The sequence below is a fragment of the Nelumbo lutea genome, chromosome 2 (genome assembly GCF_056320005.1).
Source record: "Nelumbo lutea isolate HS-2025 chromosome 2, American lotus-T2T, whole genome shotgun sequence".
Taxonomy (NCBI): domain Eukaryota; kingdom Viridiplantae; phylum Streptophyta; class Magnoliopsida; order Proteales; family Nelumbonaceae; genus Nelumbo; species Nelumbo lutea.
In genome coordinates, this window is record NC_142685.1 from 4023633 (window position 1) to 4036908 (window position 13276).

Consider the following 13276-nt stretch of genomic DNA (forward strand, 5'->3'; position numbering starts at 1 on the left):
TCCTTTGAGTGGTGTGTCAACACTATTTATAGATGTTTTTTCTGCTTAGGATGAATTGTGTGGGTATTTTCTCCTACATCTGTTAATGGACCAGGTTTAGGTTGGAACCAATCTAAATTAATACCAATTCCAACATATTGGATAGTCCAAATAATGAATTGGATTGATCCAAAATAGTCCAAAGTATTCATCGGGTTGGATTGGGCCAAATTCTGTCCAATTGATACCCTTATTTTCTCCTATGTGGTGCCAGCACCAAGCACTCATTTGTTAAAAAAACAGGAATAAACAATATACTACCATGACTTTCTACCCAGCCCCTTTTTTCCTCACTTTTGATGTCCATATCAATCACAAACACAATATCTATAAAATTCCATGATACCAAACACAACCGGAGTTATGTTGTAATTTGGGCCAGGTTTAGGGTCAATCTAGGCCCAACACTGAAATATGAACCTTAAACGTTGGCCTCAGGCCTGGTCCAACAGTAGTTTTCCAGCCCAAGCTCAAAGTAACACAACTCAGCAATGCGCTCTTGCTTGTGTAGGCTTGAATTGGTTTCAAGCTCGGTTGGATTGAGATGTCTATTTACTTGTGTTAGCATCCAAATAAACAATATGCATGTTTCAAGTCTGTGAATGAGTACGGGCCCTAGGGCAAAATCCCTCCTTTTCCTCTTCAGTTATACCATTTAGGAGTGTCAATAGACCGGTTTTGGGTTGAATCCCATCCAAATCAAAATAAAATTGGATGGAGCGGATGGGACAACTAGACATTGATATGGACCAGTCCAAATTTAATGGTCCAAAGTATTTATTGGATTGGGTTGGGTTGAATTGAACCAATATCAGGTCCATTGATAGAAGATAAGAATACCATTACATGTGTGCTAAATACCCAAGCTTATGAGAGCACCCATGTGGTGACAAATGCATCACAAAGAAGTGCTGCGTATTTTTTGAACTCTGATCGATATGGCAGCTAATAATAACTGAATTATTTTTCACGTATTGGGTCTGGTTCCAAGCGATTTGGATCTGCTGCTCACAAACTGTTATAACATCCCTGACTATCTTCTCATGAATGACAAGGGAAATATTCCCAATAATGCCATTGGGTAAGGATGTAGAAAGGATGAAAACCTTGAGGTACCAGATTTCTAACTAAACAACGTTACGAAATTAAAAAAGAAGAAGTAAAACCATTCTTTTTCTAGAGGTTAGAGTCTGATCGGGGGAAAATATCTGCATAAAGTAACAATGACATCAAAATTAACGACGGGTGGATAAAATGTAACCAATCGGTTGTAACCGTAAACTTTGAGATAACAATAAATTTAAAAGAAGAGGTTGTTTTTAATTTTGGAAAAATATATAATGTCCGACCGGAAACACATGATACCGGGAAAGGATTCAAACAATTATGCAATAAAAAAAAAAAATGAAACTAAGATGTGGAGAAAAAGAAAAAGGACCCCTGAATAACCAAAATGATCATCAACCCTAAATCATATTTCCGTATACACTGCTGCCTGGTTCCTGCAAATCTTGTTCCCCCTCCCAAAGCTGAAAGCCCCATTTTAATAAACCTTTGTCATTTGATACTGTGTATACATTTGTTTTTTTCCTCCATCTGAAACATTCTCCTACTGCTACTGTAAGACAAAAACTAACAAACTATTCAAAGCCAATCCAGATTCTTTAATTCGCAGCACGTTTAGAAACAGCGCGGGCGTGACGCAAAGTCCAAATAAAAGTTCAGACATTAAATTGTCTAATGTTTCCTTCCCAGTTCTCAATCATCTGATCTGCAGGTTCAGGCTGCATAGCGCTTGGACTTTGTTTAGGGGAAGAAAAAGCCTTAAAGCCCAGGCCCAGCACGCACGGCATCATTCGTTAGCAGGGGCCTACTGAATGATATATTGACAAATGAACACCACTTTTCGTTCGTTCCACGTGTCCATCAGGCATCGCGCGTGCTTTGCTGCAGTGCAAGACGCATGATCTTGCGCCTATTTTGCTTTTCTTGTTCCCCCACTTGAAACTTGAAAGTAGTTAGAAAGACTTCCAAATCCGCCGGCGGCCTTGGCCGTAGTTATCATCCTCCGAACGAACATTAAACATCGATCGCCATCATCTTTCATCCAGCATGCCCTTTCCAAACGGTTGGGAGACGAACAATTGGAAGTCAGCTCAATGCTTTCATTGTTGTCTTCTGGTGTTGGATCTGATATCTTGAAATCTCGATTTGTAAATGAGGAAATGATCAGAACCTGGAGGCGGTCTCTATGCAGCTCCGTGCCCTGGTTACAAGCAAAAGTTCTTCGGCCTGGACTCTGGCCACGCACGACGAAAGTGAAGCTGCTGGATTGCTGGTGACGTTGGGGAGGTGGAGTTGTAGGGAGAACAAAGAATAGACAGGACGGTGATCCGAGAACCTTGATTCCCCTCTCACGTACCACATCTGCTTCAGTCCCTCCCCTTTCCATAGAATCCGGTCGCACCTGTCCCCCACATTGCATGTGATGTGAGTGTTAGTGCTGGCTCCAATTTTCAACAACAAATATAATTTTGCTCACCACTTGCAACTCTAAGAATTGTTTATTTATCTAAATATAATATGTTGTATATATTCTTTTATTAATCTACCGTCCACAAACGCCAGCCAACCAACTAGTACTAGTACTAGTTTAATTATCAGATGTGAAACCAAATGGGCGGTGATTAAAAACCTCAAGAGTCAAGAGAAGAGTTTTTTTTTTTTATATATATATTTTTTAACTATTAATTAAAAGAAACTAATGACTTCTCATTTCTCAAGGTCAAACTGCGGAGCACCTGCGACATGCGCGGGCTTGTAGAGTCCATTGGTTTGCAGTAAGAATCAGAATGGAAATTCATTAGAATTGGAATCGGAATATTCTATTCTAATATCCCCCACCCCCTAGTTTCTTTGGTTTAGACGAATTAACATTAGAATTATAGCTGGAATAGATTCTCATCCCCAAGGAGGGGGACCGAGGGAATGGCTATTCCCTCAAATCACCATAAATGGGAATTGGATTTAAATTCCAGACCCCCTATTCCCGAGAACCAATCGGTCCTTAAAATATGTGTGTGTGAGAGAGAAAGACAGATAGAGAATTAGAGAGACTAACCAAGCAGGTGTGCGCCGCTTTTGTTTTGATTTGGACGTCAGGAGAACGTAATGGTCGGAATTGGCGATATATTTGTAGGTGGGAGCGAAATATATCTTCCCTTCTTCCCAACCTGCGAACACTCGCCCTGCTCTTTGCTCTATTCTCAGCTGTTCACCCCCCACACACACACAAGATGAAAGTTAGAATCATATATATATTTTCAAAAAGCGAACGAAATATAAATGCGGTTTGTTTGTGTGAGGAGGCCTATAATCCTATTCGTATCAGAGTTGTTCTTCATCAGTCTCTCAGTCACATCGAATACTACATATCGAAAGATTCAGAACACACGTTGTTGGGAGGGTGGGAACCAAGACCCCACCACTAGTTTGTCCAGTCTTTTGTAGGCAAAGGTAGCGGCCTTTTTTTTGTTTTGTTTTTTTCTCTTTCCCTTACACTACAAAACTATAACTTAACATTCATTATTTTCTTCCACAAGTACAATGTGACATTGATTTGGGAAAGAATCGACGAGCCGCCTATTCTATCGGTCACGACTCACGGGTCGATCTCGATCGGTACTCGTACAAACATACAATGAGGGAAAGCCTCTTATCAGTCTCACCTGGTCTTTCTCAAGCAATGCTTGCCAATCGTTATTCTTCAAAAGTTGGTGCATGTCAGCGCAGCTAGCCGCGAGCCGATAATTTAAATCACCAAGCCAAATAATTTTACTGTAACAAGTAGAGAAACAATACATATCAATTCATAAGTAGTAAAAATCTAAAACGAGGCAGGCATGAGAGTGAAAACTAAAACTTACTCATGGTCCAATATATTATCAGGATAGCAAAATCGGCGTCCACGGTGACTAGATTCAGGAAATCTTGTCTTCTTTAATATCTCCATGACATCTGCATTTCTTCGGACCTCGTCCCCTTCTTTCTCGCCCGACGTCAGATGCGTGCAAACAAAGCACAAGGTTGTATGGTGTAGAGTCATACTTATGGATATAGAGCCCTGCAAGTGAAAACACCCAACTTTTTATTTATTTTTTTTTATAAATATAAGAACAAGGTATAAATTAAAAGGCATAATTTTGATTTCATATGTATGTCAACTAAAATTGGTATAAATTTCAGTTGGTTTATGAATTTACTAACCTTATTTCCAAGATATCCCATGAGGCCTCTTCCAACGCAGGAGACCTTCAAATTGCTAATATGCCGGTTAAGATCAGAGCGCACCCACACGCTTAAGAAGATGCCCACCATCTGCTTGCTCGCGGCCAAGCAATATCTACCACGAATGGGACTGCTACGCCTTCTCGATGAGGATGAAGCTGAAGCTGAAGCTGGTGGGCTGACCAATCCTTCCTCACTCGCGTTCGAAGCCCGGAATGAAGTGCATATTCTTTCAAAATCCTCTTGATCCAGTTCATCTTCCATGGATAGTAGATCCGAGAAACTAATTCTTGATTTTTGGTTCATTTGAGGTCGAGGGTACTGCTGGTCCACATCGACGGGGGTGGGGGTGCACCCTCTCCACTCAGCGTCGTCAGTGGCAACTTTGACGTTTTGGCCAAATTCCTGGTCTTCTTTGTCGTTGCTGTTCAAAGCTTGCCGAATGAGGGACAGCCACTTAGATGCCGGACCGTTGTCCTCCACGCCTAGGACATTCCCTGCATTTAGAGGGACGATTTCCTGGAACCTGATAATACGGCAGGAATAGGATGGAAAGTATTAGGATTAGCATCTTTTTTCTTACAAATTACTACGCAAATATATGCGCACAAGTGGAAATTAAAGCAGATTTTCGCTTTCTAGTAGTAGATAGTCAGTAGTCACTACTCACTTAGACGACGACTTGACCTTCTTTTCTAATAATCATTGATAATATCCCAAAGGGAAGGGTAAAGTAAAACACACACTCCGCAATTTGCTGGGGCCTGACCAGTGTGATTTGGGTAAAACTTAAAAAGTGAAATCTGGCCACATTGACGAGTGAAGAGGCCGAGTCACATTCATCATTTAGAAAAGGAGGCAACTGGCAATCCCTTAAAGAAAAGAAAAAGAAAGAAAAAGGAAACCACACGTTGCACATTGGATATGAAGCATTGAACCTTTGGATTGGGGTAACGGGTCAGAAAGCGACAATGGTGTCTAGGGTCCCACAATTCTGGACTTTCCTGTGCATGTTGAGAGCATCCGGATAGGGACTGATTAGCTTAGCTAGGACCAAAATCTAAATCCTACCAAGTACCAGGGCAGACACAGCGCATAAGGTGGGTGGAAGGAGAAGCCTACCAACCAAAAACCGCTTGGCATGGTAAAGCCAGCCATTTTGGCAGGTTGGGAGGGACATATAGCCGGTTGTAGGGCTCTGATCAGTTTGCTTGCTGGTTCTACGGCGTCAGAAACAAAGATTCAATTATTTTATATTAGATAAAAGAAAAAGAAAGAAAGCTTGTCGATAATGAGCTGGAGCACGTTTTAGTCCGCCAAAGGAAATGAAGACAGTAGTAGCTGCCACTTATAGCAAAATTAAATATCAAAACTGTCCTTCCCACTTCCGAGTCATTTTATCAGACAATAAAAGCCAAGATTTTTGCATAGTTATATTCTTAACTAGAAAGAAAATGTGCAATAATATGACAATTTGTCGAATGCCAAGAACCAAACAAGACAGGAAGGTTCTCTCTTCCCCGGCAGGGCTTCAGGGGGAGACGGAATCCCATGCCATGAGCTATCCCCCCAAAACAAAATTAATAATAAATAAGGAAGGTTCACTACCCCGACCCCATGATCCAGACAAAAATCAGAATAGGAAGAAAGTGCAGGTAAGGGAAGAGGGAGGGGTAGGTGGAGGAAATTACCCAAAAACATAAATGTCTGCGGGATCAGGCGTCCGTAGCCAATTCCTCAAGTTCAAGCCGTCGTGAGGTGATCTTCCTCCTACGTTCCATGTGCCCACAAACATCCTAAACCATCCCACCACCAGCAAGGACAATCACAGCTTAGAATTTGAAATGCTAAGAAGGAGGACATAATATTTGATAATTAAACGACCAGAAATCCATCCAAGTTCGAAGTTACTCTCTTCATTAATGGGGTGGTTAATTTGTTCATTTTATGTAATGCCGGAACATACATGGAGCAGCTTCCAATTTCTTTTAAATGAAAAGAGCTGTGCAATTTCTACAATTAATTTTCCTCGTCATAAAGTGAGACCCAATACGAGTCCCACCGTGCAGTGTCTATAGGGCGAAGAATCGAAGAATTGCACCATCTCGTCGTTTACTAGAGTTCAACAATGAAAATTCTTTCAAGAAAGAAGAAACAAAGAAAGAGAGTAGGAAAGGTCAAAAACAGTATCGATTAGATACCTCAAGTCTAGAATATCAGTAGTAGAAACAGCTGGCGCTTCCTGCTCGAATCTCGGCCGTTTCAGATTTTCAGTACCCTCCATCACCCACCCTACCATTACCAATCGCGGCTTTTATTACTTTGATTTATTCAGCACCATAAACTGATAAATAAACACTTTTAAAACGGCTAAATCCCATTACATATTTCGCACTGCCACTCTGCCGTGACGGGATCTGCTCCTCACAAACGGGCGCCTCACAGCCACATCCACCATGCATTGGGAGCATCTCCCAACAAGTACGGGAGATGTTCCCAATACCATGATAGGATGTGCGTGTGAGGAGCAGATCCGGTCTCCACTCTGCCAGTGCCAGAGAGATAATATATGCCCATCAATTCTTATTCAGTTCCATCTTCCGTCCACGTGGCATATGCGATGGCATCTCGACCATCCAATCAACTGGTCCCACGAATATAATCATGGTCCAGTAATCACATAACCTGTGGAGCAGGGCTCTTCCTCTTGGCCTGACCTTATAGAATAATCAGGAGGTAATGAAGCCCATGGAGGGAGGACTAGGAGGTTCCTCATCTGTGGATCACGTGGACGGGAATGGTTGAGGCTGACAGAAAGGATACGAATTTCTCAGATAGATAACTACTACCTGCGAACTCTTGTGGCAGGAAAACATATCGGTCCTCGTCTGAACAGCTCCTCCTTCTGTCGGTCGTGCCCCAGGCCCCTGCAATTCCAACGGAGAAAATTTCAAAGATCGGATACCTGAAATTATTCCGACACGAAACCGATAAAACCCGGTGCAAATACCACATTCTAGGAGCATACCTACATAATCGGAATGAAACTCGTCACCTCTGCCCTTGATATTCAACCATTTCCTCACAATTACTTTCGGCCAGGAAGACTGCCATACATTTTAGGCTTGAAGTTCTCAAATCCTGAATGAATAATAATTTCAGAAAGAAAATAAAAGAAAAGAGTGGAGATTTCTCTCACCTTGTAATTCTTACGACACTCTATTCTCATTTTGCTCCACCTTTCAGGTCACACAAAGGGACCAAATCCAGCGTACAACACCGGCAGTAGGTATCTTTAACCTGTAGAAGAATAAGAAGAAGAAATGTTTCTCTTAAACACATGTTTTATTTAGAATTTCAATCGAAAATTTAAAAGGGGAGTTGAGGAAAAAATGGATAACCAATTTCAGGTTTTCGGCTAAATTTGTCGTGGCTTCGAACAGGGACTGCTTTTTTAAATTAGTGTCAGATAGTGCTTAATGAAGTCTAACTACCGATTTATAAAAGAGCAAGCTGAAACTTGAAAATAAGGTAGGAGGGAATCCAATAGAATAAGTTTTCCAATATAATAGTATATACAGAGAGAGAGAGAGAGAGAGAGAGAGAGAGAGAGAATAGGTCAAGTTCATCCTTTTCCTTCATAGATAGTTCTTTCAGAGTTAGAATATTTTCTTTTCAGCGTGAACATGGTGGAAGGTGAAGAGAAATCGAAAAGGTAAAACAGAAATCAACAAAAGCTTGGGAGCTTTCTGGAGCTTGAGATGGGGAATCTGGTGATGCAGTCAATAAAGTTCTTCGTTAAAAGAACGCTGCATAAAAGTTTAATTTGTTATACAGAGAAACGAGAGGAATCCGGAAGTATTAAATAAACAAGGTAAAGAATATGGTAAGGGACAGCAGGAGAATACCCTGTCAAGATCCGTCTTAATTTGGAAAAGAACAGAACTGGAGATCCAGTTTCCGGCAGAAGTGGATAAGAAATCAAAAGAACGACAAATCACTGGGGCATTTGAAAACAACCTTCTCACCTCAAGATCTCCTAGATTTCGCAGAAATCAACAAGTTAGAAACTCCATCACCATGATGGAAAAATAAAATACATAAACAAAAGACAAGACGATCAGAAAGAAACAAGAGGAACTTGAGTCCCGAAATTTCTTCGACGGCTCTAAAAATCGGAAACGAAAGACAGAGAGAGAGAGAGAGAGAGAGTATTCGCCTGGCACAAGGGAACTGAAACCAAGGAGAAAAAAACATTCTTTATTCACAAAAACGAAAAAACCTGTTTAGCAAAGAGACAGATATTCGTCAAAATAAATGAAGTACCAGAAATGAGATTATAGCGATAGTCAAATAAATGGCAACCAAGAACAACATGGTGCAGAAAACGAAGAAACTGAACCAGAACACCAACCAGTTTCCCGGTCTGTGGCATGCAACATTGCTTGATAATCTCAGAAATCGAGAAAAGAGAATGTAAGAACAACAGGAAATCCACTGAAGAAGATTGAAAGACAACGAAATAGGATTAAATCTGGTCAAAAGTAATAATCTTTAGTTGCAAGAAAGCCCAGAGAGAGGGCAAAAGAAGAAGAAAGAATCAGAAACACTTACAGGAATCGAAGAAACAGAATCAACAACGCCTTCCAATCTTTCTTTGGGTTTGATGTTAGAACTCGTAAAGGAGACCTACTTCTGCTGCGCGGAAGACAAAAAAAAAATAGAAAAAAAAACTAAAGACGAGCGCTTTTGGTTGTCTTTAACTCTTTTTGCAGTTGTTTCCTTTTGGTTCAGTCATCAGTGACAGAGAGGGAGGGATGGTGAGAAATCGGCGCCTTCTCTGTCTCTTCTATGATATTTTGTATTGGTATTGGCTCAGGGGGGTGGTGTTCGTTGTTAGTGGCGGAGAAGAGAATGCCAGAATGGACAGGACAGGAGGTTCGTAGTCGTAGGTGTTCCTCGGAAAAGCAAAAAAGGACCTCGTCTTTCTCCATTTATAACCTGATGAGAAAGGACCTGCCGCACACACACACACAGAGAAAAGCCAAACCACCATCTTAATTCCCAACATTAATTAATTGATTGAAGTTTTCTTCGATATTTAAGCTCTGCTTACATGTTAAATAAACAAAGCTCGGCCCAGGCCCACTTGCGTCTTGCGAAGTTGCGAGGGTAGCGGTCCGCTCATGTGACAATTGTTTGAATCTCAGTCAAATCATTCCGATAATTCGTGGTAGTGTGAGGTTTTACCACTACGCCACCTCCCTCTCGAGTCGACGGACGTGGCTAATGGCTTCATCTCTCTCTCTCTCTCTCTCTCTCTCTCTCTCTCTCTGGTCTGTCTCTACGCAACCTGGGCCAGTGGGCCCATCTTCCTCACCCTTGTTTTCAATTCAATTCAGCCATCGACTCTCCCATTCCAAATCCCACCCCTGGATTCCTTTCATAGGATGACGGAATTGCCTCTCACTTGTTTGACGAATTACCATCGTTACCCTTATTTACTTGTTGCCGTCAAATCAATAGAGTACTATGTTTGACTATGAACAACGAGCAAGGCTTGATGGAATTGAACTTGGAAGGGATATGATTGCAAGGGAAGGGACATGATAAGCCGGACAAAATAAAATAGACGTGGTCAAACTTCTAACACTGTTAGATCGGTATATATACGAATCTACGCTCGCACTATCATAGAGTCGAGATCTGTACCGTCGATCCAAGTCCGTCATTCTCCCATGTTCTTCGTTCATATCATACTTCAGGAGCAGATCCGGTCTCACTTCGTGTTTGGAATATTGTCCGGGTCGGGTTTTGGTTTAGTAGTCCCACCCACGGTCCCACGTTATTCGATTCGTCAACGTTTTGTATAACTTAAATAGTTTTCTGCTCACGGATATTTGTATACACTGCACAGTATAAAAATATCTCTGCAGCTTTTGTTTATTTCAAACTAAAAGTTCCTTTCAGCCTTCTGCTTGTTCCGCAAAAGTTTTGACTGAATATACGAAATAATAAGTTGTGATTGGTGCATTCACAAATCTTAATTAAGACATGACAACTATTTTAGTGGAATTTTGTTTATCTTAATTAGCTTAATAACCCACCGCTCTATACGCACTATTCATTTAAATATAAATAAGTTTACTTTTATTTTTCTCTTATAAACATATGATATGAACATTGGACGTTGAATGAAATCATTTTTTTTTTTATATAAAAGTTATCGATCAACATTCCTATCAACAGTTTGATAGATACATAAAATAGTCCTGTAAAAGTGTGTTCTGGCTCTAATAATATAAAATACATTTGTGATTGGTCTTTCCTTTGTATGTTTTTCAAATTTTAACCAGTTCAAGACGGGGACAACCAGAGCACATCCTATTTTTGATAAAGGAGTTGTGACATCTCTACTTAGTAATATTATTTATTACTTAACAAAAATAACTACGTATATGGAAAGAAAAGCAAATCTACATATCAAACAGCGTTTTTTGAGACTTTTTCCAGATGACAATTTTTAACTACTAGGTAGATCATGCATTATTGAACACAAATTGTTGTCTGTTTTTTTTTTTTTTTTTTTTTTTCTGCTCTTTTATTTTTTTATATGGGTAATCCAAATTGGGTTTGTAGGCTTATTAATCAACATTCTGTGTGATTTGTTCAAAAAAAAAAAAAATCAACTTTGCATGTGATAGTCGTAGCCCCAACTTTTGGCCGATCAGTAGGGGGTACAAAGCTTAAGAAAGAGGGAGTGAACCTCAAGGGCACATTTGTTTTCCGGTAAATGGGGGACGGGGTGGATAAGTTGGTAGGTTTTATGGAAAAGAAAGAAATCTGTATTTGTATTTTGGTATTAGTGGATCCCACAAAAAATAACGACTTTAGAATAATTCATTTACCTGGATAAGTAATATAATACTTTATGTTCTGTATATAAAATTTATAATACATCATGGAACAATATTATCCCACCAATAATTACATTTTATTGATAAAATAATTAATTTAAAACAAAAGAACACTTGGTAAATGTAATTATCTAACAAGTGTGTTTTTCAGAGAATATTTAATTAAATAAACATATTTACTCATACAAATGACTTACCGTGTTTTTAACAAATGAGGCTTTACTGATGTACAAATTTCATCATTTTTGGTTAATACAAAGAGTCTTTAACTCTTACTCATCGAAAAGAAAAGAGTAAATTAAAATATTTATTAATGTCATTGCATACATGTAGGCAGTTGCAAAGGAAGAGATGAAGGAAGAGTCTTCATCATCGCGACTGACGATAAGTGTCAAAACTACAGCTAAGAGGTCAGTTACCAGGGGCGACATGACATTTACAAGTCGATGATGACGATCAGCCAAATTATTTTACAATTCTCACCTCCACCTCTTTGCTTAAAACTTGAGTCTCTGGAGGTGATTAGAGATATATATTGATGTATTCAGAATTCAGTGATAGTTGTTAAATTAACGCATGTCGACTGCTGAGTCCTTTTTAATTTCATAATTTATTGTAAACGATAAGCTTTAATTGTAAATGTGCGAACTCAATTCAAATTCAGTTGTGATTTGCCAAGCAGTAAGCACAATGATTTTTTCTTGTGTTTAATTAAGACTGTTTCAAGCACAAGGTTAAGTTATTAGGTTTTTCTTTTTCCTGAAAGAGGCAGTTTGGATCTTGTGAATGCATTATTAATCATTTAATATCTCCATTTATCTCTATCTAGCTCACAAAGTCAACGTCGGTTACTTTCGTTCCGTTTCTAATTTCTTGTTGGGTTTTAATTCGGCTCGGCATCTCTATTATTCTAAATATAGGATTATGGAATTGGTTTTTATTATTATTATTATTATTATGGATTCAAATTTCAAAAGACATGGGAACGACCTTTGGTGCTTCTCTTTAGTCACCAACTCACCATATATATCTATATATCTATATATAGTACCTGTTTGGAAAGTATTCAGGCGACAACTTTATTATTATTTTTTTTTCTGTTGTTTTTTAGAGGCGAGGAGGTTTACTGGAACAGCAACTTATAAGCAACGATTGGTGAAAATTACAGAAAGCCCAACATTTTTCTTCAAAGAGCAGGTTCAGTGAAAACAGCTAAATCAAAGCTTTCATTAATTCCTCTCAGACGGGCCCTTAAGCTCTTGCTGCCTTATTCTGCCTAACCTAGCCAAGCCATTAGCCAGCCCATAGCCCATAGGGTCGAACAACTTGTGGAGGAGTACTTAGCAGTTACAGTTAGATACAAGGACTATCCGGATCCAGGGGTCAATGCTTTAATTCCAAACCTCCATTATTCTCACTCCCACTAGACCGCCTTTCCTCGATCAGAGTCCACCCTTTTGACTGTTTAGAGTTGTTAGTGTGCAAATTTTAGATTTAATTTCATCTCTCTCTCTGCCGGGCCTATGACAATGTTCATAAATAAAAGGGCATCCTCATTAAATGTTGGACTTACTTCCAAGGTAGTGAGTGACGTTGATAGTGTGAAGATCTAGAAACATAGCTTAATTATTAGTATGCATAGAAATGGCTTCATCTAAGAGCACTGATGCATGATATTGACACTCCTAGCTCGTTGAGACTTGGCTCCTAATTGTGTCGGATGATATCTGAGAGGAAGAGGAAGGTGAAGGATTCCCGGTGAGCTCTCCTGGAGGGAATACTTCAATGGCTAAGTTAGAACTCTGAGGAAACTCAAGAGAAACACAAAGAGCTAAGAGTGCTGAAAGTGCTAGCTTTAGTACCTTTGTTTCGTGAGGGTCGGGGTCTTCTTATGCCGGAGCTCAGTCACATCAGGCGTAACCACCACTGCTCTAGCCATTACTACCAGGTCTTAGGTGGCAAGTGCAGGCTGCTGCTGCAGGGTACGGACTCGTCAAGCGTTCCATGCTTTTTAGAGACGGCAGCCACGACGC

General features: G+C 39.9%; 1 protein-coding gene across 11 annotated transcripts; it reads right to left on the reverse strand.

The window, feature by feature from the left end:
• Positions 1 to 1334: 1334 nt before the first annotated feature.
• Positions 1335 to 9390, reverse strand: LOC148868160 (type I inositol polyphosphate 5-phosphatase 8-like). Of its 11 annotated transcripts, XM_088968190.1 has the most exons (12): positions 8235 to 8365; positions 7728 to 8135; positions 7526 to 7626; positions 7355 to 7433; positions 7173 to 7253; positions 6528 to 6618; positions 6018 to 6122; positions 4306 to 4852; positions 3966 to 4162; positions 3768 to 3876; positions 3161 to 3309; positions 1335 to 2506 (listed from the first exon to the last, which is right to left on the reverse strand). In XM_088968190.1, the coding sequence occupies exons 3-12, from the start codon at positions 7553 to 7555 to the stop codon at positions 2269 to 2271; spliced, it is 1626 nt and encodes a 541-aa protein (XP_088824316.1). In that variant the 5' UTR covers positions 7556 to 7626; positions 7728 to 8135; positions 8235 to 8365; the 3' UTR covers positions 1335 to 2268. The 11 variants fall into 11 exon arrangements, with proteins under 11 accessions (XP_088824316.1, XP_088824318.1, XP_088824315.1 ...); XM_088968192.1 differs by lacking the exons at positions 7728 to 8135; positions 8235 to 8365 and adding an exon at positions 8941 to 9390 and having other exon boundaries at positions 7176 to 7253; XM_088968189.1 differs by lacking the exons at positions 7728 to 8135; positions 8235 to 8365 and adding an exon at positions 8941 to 9295.
• Positions 9391 to 13276: the final 3886 nt, after the last annotated feature.